Raw genomic sequence first — 19,087 nt, 5'->3', positions numbered from 1 at the left:
GTCATCGCTTCGCCATCATCTAAATCACGATCAGTTCTTTTTTTAGCACATTAATTCAGCGGCGTGATATCATTTCTCGAATATCTCAACATAGTGGAATTACAGGTAGTACAAGTTTGAATGTCGTATTTACTTTAAAACATTTGGTTTTTATAGGAACTTGATAGAATTATATACGATAGGTAATATGTACATGTTTTTATGGCTTCATTGTGAGTGGATCTTCCTGTTTAATAAGTTTCATGTTCTTCCTGCAATATAACAATTTTAACAGCGTATTCCTGATCATATTTAGAGACGAAAATGTCCTATAAACTTTTTTTAAAAACGCCTAGTTTCAGAGATAATATTAATTTAAAAATAAACAAGTTTTTGTTGTTACATAATGTAAAAGGCCTTTTTGGTGGTAATGTTGCTGCTATGGGACGTAATCTAAATATCCTTATTGATACATGTCAAAACCGTAAGTGGCGATTTCTACATCGCGCTATTGAAATGTTTATGGGGATTGTATATAAGGCTTGGGAATTATTTTTAATATATTGGCTTTATTTGTGACTGTTTGTTTATTTTCCTTCATTTATAAAGAACGCCAGTTTTGGTAAAGTTAGTTCATACAGTTAGTGTAATCAATCAATTTCATAGGATAAGTACTTATGTTAAGTACCTATTAGGTACGTACTTGGATAGGAATATTTATGGAAATACGTCAGCTACTTAAATTTTAAATGTTGTATTGTGTAAAACTCACAAAAGACGAATTTAATGCCTCAAGGCATTCTTCAGTAGTCAACCGTAGTGCTCAACAGAAATTAAGAAGTAATAACGTCTACATTTACCTATGGTAAATGATCTATACTTTATTAAGATCTATAATATTTAGTGTGGCAAAAATAACCTACAGATGAGGATCTATAATATATTTACGCAACAAATCTGTAATACCAGGAAAGTCATTAAATACACCATAAAGCACCTCTGTTACGCTTGCAGAGCGACAATATACATCGTGAGGCGTTACATTTGTCAAAGTTGCGCAAAGGTATAGCTACCTGCCTAGTCTTTGTACCGAACCTGTAGTGACCGATGTGGGCTGAACATTGAACTGGTTTAATGAATGATTATCTTACTGTGATATATTAAGAACTAAAACTTTAGGGACCAAATGAGACGGTAAGGAATTTCATAACTGTCACCCATAAAATGTATGTCAGGTTATACTTAACAGTTTGAAATTATTTTCAGATATCCATCTAATATTATAATCCAAATTTTAAGTCAGATCTCTAATGAGTTTTGTAATACTTAGAGCAAAACCCATCTTTTAATATTTTATCAAGATGGTAAATTGGTACCTACTAGGTGAAATTTTTCAGAAAATTTATTTTTAAATGAAGAAGACCTTTATTAATGATACGTTCTACTAAATTTTATTACTTACTCTACGATTATGTATGACATGGATGCCACGCAAAATTTGCTGTTGCATAGGAAACATTGATTTATGATATGATTCAAAGAAATGTTCGTGTTCGCCCCACAGTAAAAGTTGATCAGTATGACCTATATATTCACCCTTCAAAGTATGGTTAGACTTAACAAAATCACTTTACATGTATAATACCGACACATACAGCCCTAGCCTTAGAACATACGAAACACTTCCCTGCAATAACAGCCTGTAAACGAACAAGGGACATTTATCGTTGTAAAAGCAATTGCGATATCTATGAATATTCATCGGGTCGATCGACCGCCTAAGCTTGCAGGCTTCGCGAGTAAATAACGACGGGTTGGGCAGGTGCTTGACAACTCACACTTATTACTTAGCCCATGTCGATAGTGACAGGTTGATAGAGTTTGAAACACGGTGTATAAACTTATTGCTATCAACATCAGCATTGGGTGATCAAAGAAAATTATAGGGTTCGTTTTCGTCTCATCTTTGGTTGGGTGTTTATTCTAATTTGGATTTCAAATCAGTAAGTATTTTTTTTTATTTCAGAGGGGGTTTAACCCAAGAGTGTAGTTTTTTTTTATATTGAATTGTTACATGTTTTTACAAAGGCAAATAAATACTATGAAAAAATTCACACGGACACTAGACCTCCAAACAAAATCACGAAAACGTCTAATTTCCAATCAATTTTAATTACTGCAATTTTAAACAGAAGTATATTTTCAGAGTTTTAGGGGTATTTTAAGAGTAATACATGAACAACAACCTTGACTACCTACTGCAGTAGTCAGGCTTAGATTATGGGAGCTATCGAAACAAGAGTGTTTATTTAACTTATTAAAGGCACATGCTATAATATGTCTACTTTTTTCATATTTTTACACTAAAGGCAATATTTATTATACATATATAAATACTAATACAATACCGAGCTGGTAATTGTCTGCCGTTGCCAATACAAACATACTCGTACATCCACGCATTCACGAGTATAAGCATTAAAATCTACATAATAAACCTCTTCTTATCCTAATCGCATCAATGAGAAGGCAATCGTTGTAAATAGACACGTAATATGAGCCGAAATGCCTGAACAATATGAAACGCGCATAAATATGCGCTCGCGCAATCGCAATGTGGACCGGATTCCTGGTCCTGAAGGTCGGTTGTTGCCAAACTAGCTCAAGAATAGAAACAGCACCCTCGGTAGAAGAATGTCCTATACGATTATCATAACCTTAGACCCATACACTTTGTTATACCGAGATACTATGCAGATCAAAAGGATTGTCTGTCCGGAGACCAGTAACATGACATGTCACACAACCATTCAGATGATATCATCAAAGGCTTGGATATCGTAATACCATCTCAATGGCAGCACTTGTCGTTTCAAATGATCTGGCGTAGTTTGTATGGCCACGAAACATAATTTGAATACTCGTTTATCTAAGGTGCCAACTTTGAGAGAATGCACATTTCATAGAATGATTTAGTTTAATTTATATTAAGGTGGCACCCGCTCAGAATTTAATTCAATTCAATTCAATTATTTATTTAATTCGAATCCAGAGATGGCAGAGATCCAATATCTTTAATACCGGCGCCTGACCTGAGCGTTAACCTTACTCTGAACCTACTACACCTTAATTATGTACAAGCAGGTACAGTCAGCATCAAAATAAGCGTATCAGACTATACGTCAAAAGTATATTAGTAGTAATGCGAAAGGTTTCCTAATTTTCTCGTCGATCTGAAATATGAATACTCTAAAACCTGAAATGTAATTATACACTTGAATTGATGCTATGGTTGTTTTTCCAATAACCTGCTACTAAAGAATGCAGATTAACCTTGTTATAGCCGCAATCCGCAAATAATAAAACCAGTATGGCATCTGCATTTAAAACTTCGTTTTATTTCCACATAGGTATATGATGATTTCCACACGTAGATGTATCCTATTAAATAGATACGAATCTAAAGGTCAAAATATTTATAAACTACGCCGCACGAGCGAAGATTTCATTGGGTGAAGTTAAATTTAAGTTGACAGAGCTGTCATGCATTCGTATTTGAATAAATGAGCTACGCATAATCATATTCAGACCGTTTAAATAGTGCCAAGTGATTAGTCTTGGCATTAAATATTAGGATGAAATATACATCTTTCTACTAGTTCCAAACAAAACAGATTTAGAATTTTCTTGTTGACAACTACAAGAAAGTTCTAAATCTGTTTTGTAACACAATATATTGAGTTCGGTAACATATACTTGCGAAATATGCCGACATAATGTAGGTAATATATGAGTCACTTATAAGGTCGACACCACTATAGTATGACCTACAAGTATTGCACTTGAATGACAAAGAAAAACATTAATATGGTTGCTTACAATAGACAAGTTCCAAAACATATTTATAAGCAAGATCTTATCGTCGAATTCAAATTCTTCATTGCCATTATGTCACATTGTATCAATTGAAGGTCGTGTCAGCTCAGTACGGCACATCCTGCTTTACGTCAGATGATCTTGATGGATGATAATATTATTGATTATTCATGTATATTTCATGAACTTGAAAACGTATATGCGTGAGAAGAAATATTATTATAATTCGATCGCATAATATGCACCTACATATCTGAATTGATATTTCTGAAAAAACTTAATAAAAAATATCTCTATACTGCATTCGGACAATCCGCACTCGAGCTCTGTAGGTTCAGTTTAAAAGTGGGTTGACGCCGTGTGCTTGCACCGGGCACATACGGCGCGATTCGGGAAATGAATTAGAGATTAACTAGATACGATATAGTAAAGATATGTGACGTCCCACTGGTAAAAGTACCTTATGGCGGTTGGTCCTTACGCTATTATTAAAGTCGCTCTAATATTATTGCGGCGCTATGTGACGTAAGCGCCAGCCGCCATAAGGTACCTATTTTCCGTGGAACGTCACATATCTTCACTATTTCATATCTAGTGAATCTCTAATTCATTTCCCGAATCGCGGCACCAGCCGCCATAAGGTACCTTTTGCAGTGGAACGTCACATTTCTTTACTATTTCATATCTAGTGAGTCTCTAATTCATTTCCCGAATCGAGCCGATAGGATAGGTGCAGTGGATGGCAATCACGGGCTTTCCCCAATTCTTTGGAGCTCGCACGAGTACTTACGAACCCGTTAGTTTTCACGCACCTGTCACAAATGCAAACCTGTTTTTTTTTTAGAAATAGAAAAACTTGTAAGTACTTAGTTAATATGTAGTTAGTTATGCTAGGCACTTTCGGCAAGTCGACAACCATTCCTATTTTGCGTGAAAAACGACGAAATAGCGCTACTCTAACTATCCCAGCTCCTCCACGAAACCTATCAGTTTCTTCTGGTTGTTAATTGCCTCCTATAATATGCACAGAGTCCCTAGTTGTCTGTACTGTACTTACACTCCTACCTGCTTACAGTCTAGGAGAACATGTTTTGTTGTTGCCTTTGCTTCCATGCACGCTCTGCACATAGGGCTATAGATCTGATTTGCCCATATTATTAGGTGTATCAGCACCTAAGAAAGCAAACAAGTTTGAATACAAAGAGTTTAGTTTAGCCAATGTTAGTTAAATTTACGTGATGACGCGATCGCTTGGACAGGTCTCCACGGAAGACCAGCATCAAGATACCTGAAAGGCGTCATCACGCTGAGCGGAGACCTATTCAGTGGCGTTTATGTTTTATACTTATAAAAGTGTTGTATTAATTTTAAGCAATAGGTACTGTAAGCATCCTGAAAAAAATTATTTTCTTCTTATTTGTTCTTAAAGACTAATTTGATAATTATTAATTAATTATTAAGTATTAAGTATATTAAGTTCGAAATAATTTTATAGCATGTCTTATAGTAATTATAAGTACGTAACATACTTTGTGTAACATACTAAATTATATTATGGATTGTACCCTTTCAAATTATGGAAGAGCGGGGCCTTCTGCCACAAGTATATTTTATACTTAAAAGAAGGTTCCAACCTTATTACTATTGTAATTGTAACCCCTAATAAACTATTTTTCATTTTCATTTTCAACTCCACAGGGGCAGTCAGCGACGCTGGAGAGCATACGAACGTCGCTGTCTTCGAAGTTCCCGGTGATGCAGACACCGTCTCAGGAGGTGGTGTACGACACTCTCGCGCAACTCATGCAGGACAGGAAGATCTACCAAACATCGAGGGGCTACTTCATCGTCACCCCTGAGTGAGTACATTTTTTTAAATTCTTAAGCACAAACGAGCTGGCGCATTTTTGCACAAAAACTCAGCCTCACGGGATTGTTCCTTAGGCTACCTAATTTAGGGCTAGATTGATGATTTATTTATTTTGTTATTTAATCTCTGTTTAATTAATATTATTAAAAGCACAAACAAACGAGACAATGCATAATATATAAGAAAACACAAGATTAAAGTGCCACTAAATGGCCCCATCTCAGCATGTTGCTGGTGGCTTCCACTTCCAGCGCTGGTCTTCAGATGAGACCATCAAGTGAGAAGAAACAGTCAACACATTGTTAAATAAGAAAAAAGTTACACAGCAAGAAGGTACAACACAACGACTACTTGTATTAAAATTAAAAAAATTATTTGTAAAATATTTTAGAGAAGAATCTCTTATCATAAACTGTTAAAATTGTACGTATGTATTGACTTGACTTAATGTATTGACGAAGCGTACCTAACCTAACACTTAGCGCCACTTGAACCATCCCGGTAACACCGTTAACCCAGTGTCAAATTGCCAAACTCCAGGTTTAACCGGTTAACCCCGGGTTAGTGGCTTAATAACTGGCGCAAGTGGTGCTTAATGAGGTAACATGTTTGATATTAAATAAAAAAGTTTTCACTTCAACAAAAGATAAAGAAAACGCATCACTATAAAATATGTAAAAATTACTTATAAGTACATACATATTTTAATCTTTACCGATTTACCGTAATACGGACCGTTAACGCAAAATCTGACAGAACAACGACTTAAAACGTTTAAAGCGGTACCATAATAAATACTGCGATAAATATAATTTAATTGTCCTCTTGAAACTTCATGCATTAAAATTTCACAGCAATCAACACGCTCGAACCCTTAAACAAGTTGAATCGTTAAAATATTTATTAAATCTCTCGGTGCATGACTCAGTACTTCACCATTTCTAGACGTTCAATTGCGCAAAGTGGAACGCACCTTACGCACCCTGCCTCTCGATGAGTAAACGCGCCAATTTTGGCGCCAAACTTGACATTGCGCGCCATTTATAAAATGGCCGGCTTAGCTGTCAGACAGATGCACTGATGCATACAAATGAATGACTAACAGTTCTGGATTCGTCTGAACTGAAGCGTTGCATTTATTTTTAGAAAAAACATGATTAGATATCTAATCGTTTTAATTGAGAGTCCGATTGACAGCTTAAACACTTGGTTTTAAGTTGTCACCACATACCTAAATAGGTAAACAGTAGTAAGACTACTAGTAAGTACACACCTGCAATAATTATGGTACTCTTCGAAGACCGCAAAAATATGTGATACGCTCTTATGGGTCTACAAATAAGATCGTGTCGTGTCAGATATTTTTACGCCTTTCGAAGAGTAACATTTATTGCAGGTGACTGTACTTACTACTACTTACCTAATACACATCATCTGCTGTTGATACTCCTAAATACCTAATCTATGCAATAGAAACCGTCTTTGTATACATTCCTATATCTTTTTTGTAAAGCTGTATGTACCTCTGTATAATAATATAAGATAATTAATTTGCAATATCAAGTAATGCATCTAGTTAACCCTATTTAAGAACTTAGGTACCTACTACGTACTTATCGAGACCGTAGGCGTAGGCGTATTAAGTTGCGTGTACGCAGAAATCTGACATGATTTACGTTTGTCCTTCCAATATTTCGAAAAGTTATTTTTCTTCCATTCACTAACTACTGTGCTGTAGGAGTGAACGATTTCGAAATGACCGAATGGATTAATAATAATCTTTTATCTGCAGATTCATTTATCATTTACATGGAGACTGGATTAGCAGCCAAGGGCGTTATAATTTGCAATATCTTTGTTGCGAATAGTGATGCAATGTTTTCTACGAGTATTAGAGCTTTTATTATGTACTGGGAAATATAAGGCAAACTAGCGCTCGACATGCTAGTGCCCAATAAATGACACCTCGCTGTCACCTTTTTTGACAATGACTTTCAAGATGACATGTACCTACTGGGACCGCGTCAAGCACCAGTACGTTTACCTTACCTAAATTGAGTTTATTTGTACTTAGAATTATTTTATGCTTCAGTTGTATAAGAGAGGTCAAATACGTTGTGCGACCTTCGAGTTCGCCTCCGGTTCAAATTTTTAAGAAAGACGGCACTAAGTAATACTAAGCAGTACTTAATGACAATCATTACTGGAGATCATCTGCAATAAAAACTAATAAAAAATACGAAATCCAAAAACATACAAATAATTATGTTTTAGTAAACACCATTGATTGGTACTGACAAGCGGAACGGACAAAAAACGATCACGGAACTGTTTTGTCTGTTTCACCATAGTAAAAACCATAGGGTGTCATTTAACACTTTGTTGAAATGCGATTATAATGATGACGCTCAAATTTCATGAGATGCTTCCTTGTTCTTGTCAAACTGACAGTAATAGTGACGATTATGGGTAGATGTAATTTAAATCCTTGACAAAATTATCTATTATGAGTATTTTTAAGATTTATACACATGGTGTGTCTGACCGACTGTATAGATGAATTCCCCAAAATTTTTTTTCTCCAGTATTTTTAGTTCCATTCGCGTTTTTCCCCATTTTCTTAATTTTCTATACGTTATTTCTGCCAACAGATAATTTCGTCACACGCATTTTTTTCTACTCGTAATTTTTGCTACTCGCGTCTTTACCAATGCAATTTTTCACCAATCTGTTTTATTCACATGCGTATGCTTTACCCGTATAATATATCTCCACTGGTTTATTTTTGTCACACGTTTTAATATCTAATCTTTTTTTTCGCTAGACGCATCTTTACCATGTTTTAGCATGAATACTAAGCCGGCAGCATCGTTAGAACTACAAGAACTATTAGTCTGTACGGAAAGAGAAGAGTCGTGGATTGTATGGGGCCCAATACATTCCACGACTTTTCTCTGTCTGAACAGACTCTAGGTATAAGTATGGGTGATGATAATAACATTAATAAGCACTAGAAATAAACCTCTTTAGATAGGTGACGAGTTCTATTACCTCACCGTCATTATCTGGACAACGTCAATGTCAATGTGTTTCGTGTTTCAGGTTTTAATTAATATTGGTAATAAATTGTTTTATGAGTATTGGTATTAAATAGACAAGAGAAATATGATGGATCCGAGTGATGAAACCCATGGGCGATCGTCAGGACCATGTGCATTTACTTTTTTGGAAAGTACTCATGGAGGGCGTATATTAATACGAGGTGGATATCGCCATTATTTTAAAAGAACCAATAAATTGTCAGGTTCCTCCGTGTGGAATTGCCATAACAAGAATTCATGCAAGGGGTTTGTAGTTATAAATGCAACAGAAACGAGCATTTTGCGAGATAACAATGATTCTTGTGTGCCGGATTACGAGTCTATCGATATTGAAAAAGAAATTATAGAGTTAAAAAAAAAAGTTACTACTGATTACAAGCCCATCCCTGCGCTGTATAAACAGCATATGAAACAATTTATGCGTGAGGAATATGCTGACAAATTACCACCGTTTCATACTGTTAGGGATGCTTTGTACAAAGCACGCCAGAAATTGGCAAGAACGTCGAAGTTCGAGACATTCGAAGATGTGGCCATACCTGTACATCTCTCTGAAAACTTTGTGTGCGTTCACGACTGTGACATTATAATTTTTATAACAGATGAGTGCAAGCAGTGGATGGCTGGGTTAAAAACCTTTTTTATAGATGGAACTTTTAAAATAGTGCCTGAGCCGTTCATTCAGTTGTACACGATACATGGCGACTTAGGCTCCGACGAAAATTGCACGAAGGTAGTTCCCTGCGTATATGCGTTGCTACCTAACAAGCGGCAAACCACGTACGAACGAATGTTTCAACTCATAAAAGAAAATATACCTAGTTTTGAACCTGATCATATAAAAATTGATTTTGAAATAGCAGCTGCTAATGCGATTAAATGTGTATACCCGACAGCTAAAATAAGTGGTTGTTTCTTTCATTATAAGCAGGCCGTGTACACCAATGCTGATTCACTTGGAGCAACCAGTACACGTGAAGGCTGCAGTCATGTCGCAAAATGTGCCGCGATAGCACACCTGCCAGCAATGAAAATTCACGAAGCGTGGATGTCGATTCTGGAAATGTCACCCCGAAAAGACGAGATCCTAAGTTTTAATGACTATATGTTAAAACAATGGGTAAAAGTTGATATGATCCACATGGTGTCTTGTTATGGCCACCGCCACAGGACAAATAATGTAGTTGAAAGCTGGCACAGAAAGATGAATAATCGGATTCATAACAACTCCAGCCTATTGTTTTTTATATCGCAATTAAAAGAAGAAGCAGTCGAAGTTAATTTTGTTAACATGCAAAATGAAATGCGAACTGATGTTTTCCGAAAACGAAATAGAATGTATATTTCGATGGACAGAAAAATAGAGGGAATTGTAAATAATTACCTCATGGGATCCACGAACATAGAAAAATGTGTAAGGCTATTATCAGTACTCAAATATAAGTAAAACTTATAACACACACATTAACATTTAGAAAATATTATTATAATTTTTATTTTTGTATTATGATATGATAAGAACGAAGTTAGACCAGCAGTTGAAAAACTGCATTATTATATCTGATAGCATGTTTAAGTTCCTAAAGCTAAAGTACAGCTTTTATTTTATTTCGTCCTAAGTATACATGATTATCCGCGTTTTAATAATAAATATAAAACTAACTGTTTGTCTTTTCCTTTCTACGGATAAATAATTGAAAATATCTAGGTGAATAATAGAGCCTGGTCGGTCGTTTCGTTACTACGAGGGTTGCACTGAAAATGTCGGGAATAGAGAAAACTGTCGCATCTAGACAGTCAATCTTTATTTTAATGCATACTTAAACTCAAACTGACCACGCATATAAATTTTCTTTTGAAAGTAATCATTCTGTAATGCACACGGCTCATAATCCCAAAGTCCTTTTTGTATGGCGATTTTGGGGCCTTAGTGGTTTTGTATGAAATTCGTAAAGTAGCCAACGGAATTGAAGTTTTTTTTACATATATCTATATATAAAAGATTTTTTTACTGTTGTCATATGAATATTTAGGAATGTCGAAATCTGCCGATATGCAACTTTTTTGGCAGTCTTTTTAATTAACAACACAAATGCGATTTTAAATTTTGACGTCGCTTTGGAATGACATGCTTCTTTAAGATCACCCATGGGATAAAATGAAAGCGACTTTCATATATAATTTTAACTGCAAACGAGCGTACGATGAACTCTAGTTCATAAAAAAATAACAGAAGCCCATTGTAACTTTTATTTGTTCGCTGAGGGCATATTGAAAACCGTTTAAAAATGTGATCCGAAAAATCACTTGGCCAAAAATTCAAATAATGTTCGACATACAATTTTCAAATTGTCAGTAATTTTTAAATATAAATGACAACCAAATGGAATATACCTTAAAAGTTTTATAAAGAGTTACATTTTTATAAATTATATGCCTCATTCTATTATGTTATTTCTAAGTGTCCCATTCCCGAATATTTCAGTGCGACCCTCGTACTGCCAAGGAACATTACCTTTATACAGTCCTTGCTAATGTATACTCGTATTAGAAAAGTGACGGTAGCGAGACGGGACACGTTAGTTCATTAAAGTGTAGGATTAGGGCTTTTAGTGTTAGGGCGTAGGTACCTATATACATTTAGAAGCTTACCTTTTACATAATATTTGATAACTTTTTGACATAGCCTAATAATGGTCTCGTTTTTGCAATACTTTACATGAAAATGTTTTTGGTGGGATCAATTACAACTAATATAATGTATCACCTTTTAATATAACTTAGTATTAAAAATCATAACAATCATAATACATACGTAGGCAAAGGGGTCGATAATACATAGGTAGGGTAGGGGTTTCAATCGATAGCTTTTGCTCAAACCCCGCCCGCTTAGTATTCATGCTAAAACATGGTAAAGATGCGTCTAGCGAAAAAAAAGATTAGATATTAAAACGTGTGACAAAAATAAACCAGTGGAGATATATTATACGGGTAAAGCATACGCATGTGAATAAAACAGATTGGTGAAAAATTGCATTGGTAAAGACGCGAGTAGCAAAAATTACGAGTAGAAAAAAATGCGTGTGACGAAATTATCTGTTGGCAGAAATAACGTATAGAAAATTAAGAAAATGGGGAAAAACGCGAATGGAACTAAAAATACTGGAGAAAAAAAATTTTGGGGAATTCATCTATACAGTCGTCTGACCATGGGGCTTTAAATCCAGGGCTTGATTTTACTCGCTAAACTGAGCTACTTTTACTATGGGACCAACCCTAATCATCATCATCTCAGCCTATATACGTCCCACTGCTGGGCACAGGCCTCCTCTCGAGCGCGAGAGGGCTTGGGCTATAGTCCCCACGCTAGCCCAATGCGGATTGGGGACTTCACATACACCTTTGAATTTCTTCGCAGATGTATGCAGGTTTCCTCACGATGTTTTCCTTCACCGAAAAGCGACTGGTAAATATCAAATGATATTTCGTACATAAGTTCCGAAAAACTCATTGGTACGAGCCGGGGTTTGAACCCGCGACCTCCGGATTGCAAGTCGCACGCTCTTACCGCTAGGCCACCAGCGCTCCCAACCCTAAAATCAAGGAATTTTTTTTAGCTTTTCCATAGAAAACGTCGACATCTGATCAGCCAAAACGTATGAAAAAGTAAAAAAAAAAATCGGGATTTTGGGGTTGGTGCTATAATAAAAGTAGCTCAGTTTAGCGAGTAAAATCGAGCCCTGGATTTAAATCCCCGTGGTCAGACACACCCTGTATAAAATACTTAGGTCGGTACTTACTTATTAGGGATGGCTTTAGTCTCAAAATAAGGACCCCTATTCGACAAGCGACGTTTGACGTCCCTATCGTGTTGATCTCCCGTTGATGTGGGAAAAATCATAAGTTCTCGAATACGTACAATCAAAATTTGGCATTAACAATCCACAGTAAGGGTGACAAGCAAACCAAACCGAACCAGCCTTAGTTTAGAGGGGAGTTTTGGTTGTACCAAATGATATTATCCACCGTTGATGGAATCAACACTCAGTATGCAATAAAATGAACTGTTGATTTGACGTGGATGCGAAATCTGACAGTTGGACATGTCGAATTTGGCCCAAGGCGGGATGAACGCAGGAACGTACCTAACAATTATATTTAGAACTACTTATAGTACTAAATCGAACTAAAAATATATTTTTTCCACGTTTTCCACGGTGATAATGTTGTCGCCGTCATCTGGCTATACAATACATAGGCATAGGTACCTTGTACTACCTATGTACATAGTACATAGATACCAATACAGGAAAATATATTATGGTCCTACACAGGGACGTAGTCAGTCCTACTTTTAATATGTTTAGTAAAAATTGGTAGATAAAAAACTTTAATTTGAACGCCATGTGACAGGAGATACTGCGATCTAAAGCGATCTGAACATGACTCGTCAATCTATACTGACTTGCAACACGCACATACTTATAACTTATTGAGCCTTAATGTCGAAGAAATAAGATTGAAATTTGTAAAACTTAACGGAGGTCAAGGCTTCATTGATTTTTGACGTGAACCTGGATTAAGAGGTATGAAAGTAATTACTGAAGACGTAAATCGATTAAGCAAACGCGTTGCAAGATTATAATGTCGACGTGATACCTACGGTGTAGACATTAAACCTGTTTTTGAAATTATGCGCCCTATTCCTTTGTAATAAGACAAACTGCACCTTCATAATAAAAATCTTCGGCGACGACCATTATACCAGTGTAGGTAATTAAGTTTTGGCTTCTTGATTGTTCATTGCAAAAGTTTAAGTGCAAGGGGCAAGAGTGCAATGGGATCACCATTTACATGACTTGAAATAATTTCTTTTGATAAAACAAATTATGGTGAATCGCCAGTAAACATCTGATTAGGCGCAACATATGAAGATTATGAAGCAGTCAATATCTTTCACAATTTCATCGACGCGATGGTTCCACAAGTAAATGATCGGTAGGTAGCCTTGGTAGTTATTAGCAGAGTTCGGACAATTTATTGCAAAAATAAATATTGTATGGAACATGATACAATTTTTTTCACCATTTTGAACTGCAGTTTTTGGGTATAATCTGGAAATTTTATAAAGACACTGTGTACATAATATTTAATAAATCTTGTCCTATTTTGAGATATAAATGATTTTTGATGGTTCTGCGATGATTTGTCCGATCACTGGTTATTTTATTAGTTATGGTCTAAATAATATTTACCTGGCAGAGTAGGTACAGCTAAAGGTTGAAAACACACCTTGTCTAAATGAATATATTTTCTTATTAAGTGAACATTCTGACGAGACACGCTTGTCAGAAGCTTTTCAGCAAAAAAAATTATAATATTCGTAATCCAGCGTCCCGCATGCCTAACAAAATATTATCTCTTGTAACAGACGCCGCCGCTCCCGGTCACGTTCATCATCCCGCCACCACGACGAGGACTGCCCTTCCCCGCGGACGCTGCTCATGTCCGACCAGGAAGCGCTGCACCAGCTCTACGGCGAGATCACCACCGTCCGCGACGGCGCTATCACGCACCAGTGCGTGCAGACCAACCTCGCTGACGTCATCTGCGGGGGTGAGTACACTACTGCCGTCCCCGCGGACGCTGCTCATGTCCGACCAGGAAGCGCTGCACCAGCTCTACGGCGATATCACCACCGTCCGCGACGGCGCCATCACGCACCAGTGCGTGCAGACCAACCTCGCTGACGTCATCTGCGGGGGTGAGTACACTACTGCCGTCCCCGCGGACGCTGCTCATGTCCGACCAGGAGCTGCACCAGCTCTACGGCGAGATCACCACCGTCCGCGACGGCGCCATCACGCACCAGTGCGTGCAGACCAACCTCGCTGACGTCATCTGCGGGGGTGAGTATACTACTGCCCTTCCCCACGGACGCTGCTCATGTCCGACCAGGAGCTGCACCAGCTCTACGGCGAGATCACCACCATCCGCGACGGCGCCATCACGCACCAGTGCGTGCAGACCAACCTCGCTGACGTCATCTGCGGGGGTGAGTACACTACTGTCGTATCCGCAGACGCTACTCGTACTCATGTCAGACCAGGACCTGTACCAGTTCTACGGCGAGTTTACCACCGTCCGTGACGGCGCCATCACGCACCACTCGCACCAGTGCGTGCAGACCTATTACCACGCTGACATATCATCTGAAATCTGCTGACTACATTTGTAAAGTCGCGCTTGATGTATCAAGATAGCCGCGAGACGTGTCAAGATATGCTAGATACACAGGGCTTGCAGATGGAGCTACACAAACACTGTATGAGAAACTGATGTGTTTTTAGGTTATGTAGTTTTATACACGATTATTTTTGTCGATTATCACCCATGAAATCGGCGGTGCCCGAGTTGTAAAGTGTACCCGTGAAATCAAGTGTTGTATGCCTAAGATAAATAATAGTATTATGACAACTTTAACTATCATGATTACAAACTTATTGTTAAATATACACGTACAAATGTCAAGCTCTCAAGCTTATTACATGTAACTATTTATAAAAACAGTTAACAGCCACAATTATACAACGTAGCAAAAGACGGAAAGCGTGGCATGCAGATAATGGGATCCCGTTGACGCTGGAAACAAACGGAATGTAGGGCGCCTGCAGTGCCCTGATTGTAGGCCACGGAATTCAGCGGACTCAGCGCAATTTGCGAGCTAACTCACTTTTAGGAAACGATCGACGTTTACTCGCAAAGCTTGCCGAAATGGAAATTGAACGTCGTTTATCCGTGTTTAGTTTGCCTCAGTTAACACATTACGGACGATCGAGTTCATCGAACATCTCCTCCAATTTTACACGCGAAACGAAGCTCTTATTTATATGTACAATACAGGGTGATTTCGGGGTCGTGGAGCAAGAGAGCCAGACATCATACAGAATCCAAAGATAAGCCTAATGATGTTGTTGATTATTGTTTATCACCAATAATGATGATTATTTTCCAGATGACAAGTAGGAAAAAATATTGGTGATCAACCCTACTCATTGTGACGTCTTGTCGCTTTCCATACAGCGTATGTCAAAAGTCATAGGGTGACCATAATTACTTAGTATAACATTAATTTTACTTGAAAAATAAGAATAATTAAAGTAATTATCTTTTAATCAAATACTACCATATGATAATGTGGATCATTTACAGAGTCAGAAAAAGTGGTTCTGGATCACGACCCAGAAATCGCCTGTATAGTTATGTTTAATTAACAATCTCAAATGTACAAAATATACTGGCATATTTTTACAAATTACCTGTTGCTAGATTGATCTTTATTGTGGTGGAGTGACACAATAACATATTTATTTGTTAGTTGTTAGGGTTACAGGACCTTTTGGACACATTACTAAAAGGTTAAAGTGTTAGATATTACGACAGTGTCAAATTTTTGCACCCTTTAAATAAGGCCGCCCCCCCACATTTAGCGTCTTTCGAGCGTCGGCGTCTACAACTCTATGGCCGCTGCTCGACGCAACGTCGACGCAACTGTGCAGCGACGTCATTTTCCATAGCGCTGACCAGACGCCGACGCTCGAAAGACGCTAGATGTGGGGCGGCCCTAAGTACCTACGCTGTATGTGCGCAGTATTGCATGATTGAGTTCCCCCAAGCTTGAGCTCGTTCAAAACATCATTAATTCAAGATTGTCTACTTCTTGTTCTCTTTGCCGAAACATGTGCCAAGTCTCAAGACAAAGAATGAGAGCCGGGAGTGCACTTTTGTAACAAACACAAGGCTGTTATAGAGTATCCAGCGAAAATAAACAGTTAATTTATTTCTTGGAAAACTCGGTCAGCATCAACAGTACAAAATAGTCCGCATTATGATTTCCTTCTTGGGATTCTGAATAAATTGTCAAAACGATATGCCTATCAATCGGAGATTGTTATCATAGAACGCGTCTTCCGCCCTATGCAGAAGGTTCAAAATAAAACATTTTTTCATCGAGCATAAAAAGTGACCTAGAAAAGGTCACGACAGTCGCAAGGGACGTGACATTGCCAATTTGTTGGGGAACAGTTGCAACGGTACGATGGTGAAATGTTCTGACAACGGCATTTTAATCAATAAACTTCTATATTTGACCGATTACGCACGGGGCCAACGATCGCGAGTAAACTTGTGAACTTGGCTCTTATTCAAATCATGTAACTTTAAGTTCAACAGGTTTGATAACAGTAATTGTATTCAAGAAACAGGTAACAGACTTCACAAGTAACAAACTTTGTAACGGTCACGTTTTTTACCGAATTCATACTTATGTTATTAAACAGTTCGATTTTAAATTACGAGTTAGAACATAGCTCCTCCATAAGGAAGAGATATAGTTACATCCTACCTACAATGTATAATACTTACGCAGATGCAAAGTAAGTACCCAAACAAAGATGAAAATTGTGTTGAACCTTACCTTTTATTTATTTTGTGAAATAGGTAGGAACCTAAACATTTGAGACCATACAATAGGTAGGAGTCATAATAAGTATTGTATATAATGTGTGGACTTATAATATAGCCTATTGCCTACAAATACATTTTATAATAGGTATCTTATTCATTTATTTACAGTTTGCCCTAGCCAGTTTGTCGAGGATTTACTAACTAACACGCTTAGATTCATCATGGCTGAAAAACTGGGCAACATACTTTGCTACCGATCCGTCTGATCTGATACCGATACACATTATTCAAAGCTACCATTTCTCTCGTTCTGGATCTGATAGAAAACTACACTAATCACAACTTTATTCGTTTGACTTAAAGGCGTGTAAACTTAAGAGGATCCAGTGAAAAGACCGGATACGAAAATCAATCTTGCACTGACGCGCTAAGTGCAGTGCTTACTTATAAAAGAGAAATGCAATAGAATGTATGAAACTCAAACAAAGATACAACCTTCTTTCTTTGGACAGCTGAATAAGTGTTGTAAAAACAGATGAAACGACACTAGGTTCACCTAATCGGGTGACGTTGTGATTTATTTAATACAGTCGCTACTAATATTCCTGCCACTTAACGCCTTTAAGACGAACCAGTTCTATTTCATTTCTAATTACCTACGTATGGTGTTAACGGATCTCAAAGGTTTTTCTGGCCCGATTTTAGAAAATTGTTCGGTGAGCTTAGGGAATAGCAGTTCAGTTAACGTATGGCGATCTGCTATGATCCTAAGTATGTTGTGTGTTCTTATTTTACATTTTATCCAAGTTCTTCTAGTGTTTATTTTATCATCAATAATTAACTTACTAGGTATGATGTTTTAAAATTTATTTTGCTGCTAATTTTATCAACGTTAATATCAGTGCAGTAAGTATATATGTATAATGTGCAAATGAGAATAGTTCTACATTAGCACTTAATACAAGCTAGTGATCACTTCTAATAATAAATACTCATTACCACTGAAATCAAACACTGGACCTATAATCAATTCTCATTCACGTGAGAACATAGCTACTCTCATCGCAAACCAAGCGCTTTGACTCACACGAACCAATAATAATTTGGCCTCGTATTACGTGCAATTGTTATAAATTTAAAGTTCATACTTAGACTGGTTATTTTAAAGTGCTGTAGGAATACAGGGACAGCTGACCGCATGCTAATGGTCGGTCATTACTGTCAAATTAAACTTGTCAGCGCAAGAAAGTGCCATCCGAGTTCTTTCCTGCCTACAATGTACTTTCCTTTAAGAGAAAATACACTATCTCCGACACGTACAGTAGTTAATGTACTTTGAAGCTTCTGTAGACTGTAGCTTAGCTATCTAATGAAATGACATAACGTCAAGAAAATAGAAATAATTTAGACGCACTTAGCACAAACACAGAAGAGAAAATTATAAAAAACAGAAAAATATAGGAAGGCGAAAGTGCCACGAAATAGTCTCCTCTCAGCATGATGTTGGCAACTTCTAACGCTAATCTTCCGGTAAGACCAGCATCGCTTTATCCACATTTATCCACGTGATAAAATAACTGTCACTTTTTAACGATACGAATACGAACGGATAGAAACCGTTTTATCACATTGCCACGTATAGATTAGATTGTGTTGTCTAAGTACCCACAACACAAGCCTTCTTGAGCTTACCGTGGGACTTAGTCAATTTGTGTAAAAATGTCCTATAATATTTATTTATTTATTTATTTATTTATAGACAAAACCGACCATCATATCCGTACAGGTGATGAGA

The 19,087-nt window shown here is 37.2% G+C and overlaps 2 protein-coding genes across 2 annotated transcripts in view; both read left to right on the top strand.

The window, feature by feature from the left end:
* The window catches only part of LOC134665862 (probable serine/threonine-protein kinase DDB_G0267686), a 207,467-nt gene that overhangs the window by 167,231 nt on the left and 21,149 nt on the right, over positions 1-19,087 (top strand). The window contains exons 5-6 of the mRNA XM_063522895.1: positions 5,554-5,714; positions 14,258-14,442. Of these exons, the coding sequence (XP_063378965.1) occupies positions 5,554-5,714; positions 14,258-14,442 (346 nt within the window). The remainder of the gene's footprint in view (positions 1-5,553; positions 5,715-14,257; positions 14,443-19,087) is intronic.
* Positions 8,278-10,457, top strand: LOC134665838 (uncharacterized). The gene has a single exon (XM_063522861.1). It carries the CDS (start codon positions 8,891-8,893, stop codon positions 10,271-10,273), a length of 1,383 nt encoding a protein of 460 aa, XP_063378931.1. The 5' UTR covers positions 8,278-8,890; the 3' UTR covers positions 10,274-10,457.

Source organism: Cydia fagiglandana, chromosome 7 (genome assembly GCF_963556715.1).
Source record: "Cydia fagiglandana chromosome 7, ilCydFagi1.1, whole genome shotgun sequence".
Classification (NCBI taxonomy): domain Eukaryota; kingdom Metazoa; phylum Arthropoda; class Insecta; order Lepidoptera; family Tortricidae; genus Cydia; species Cydia fagiglandana.
The sequence above is the reverse complement of the archived record's forward strand: the minus strand, read 5'-3'. Positions and strand labels throughout refer to the sequence as shown.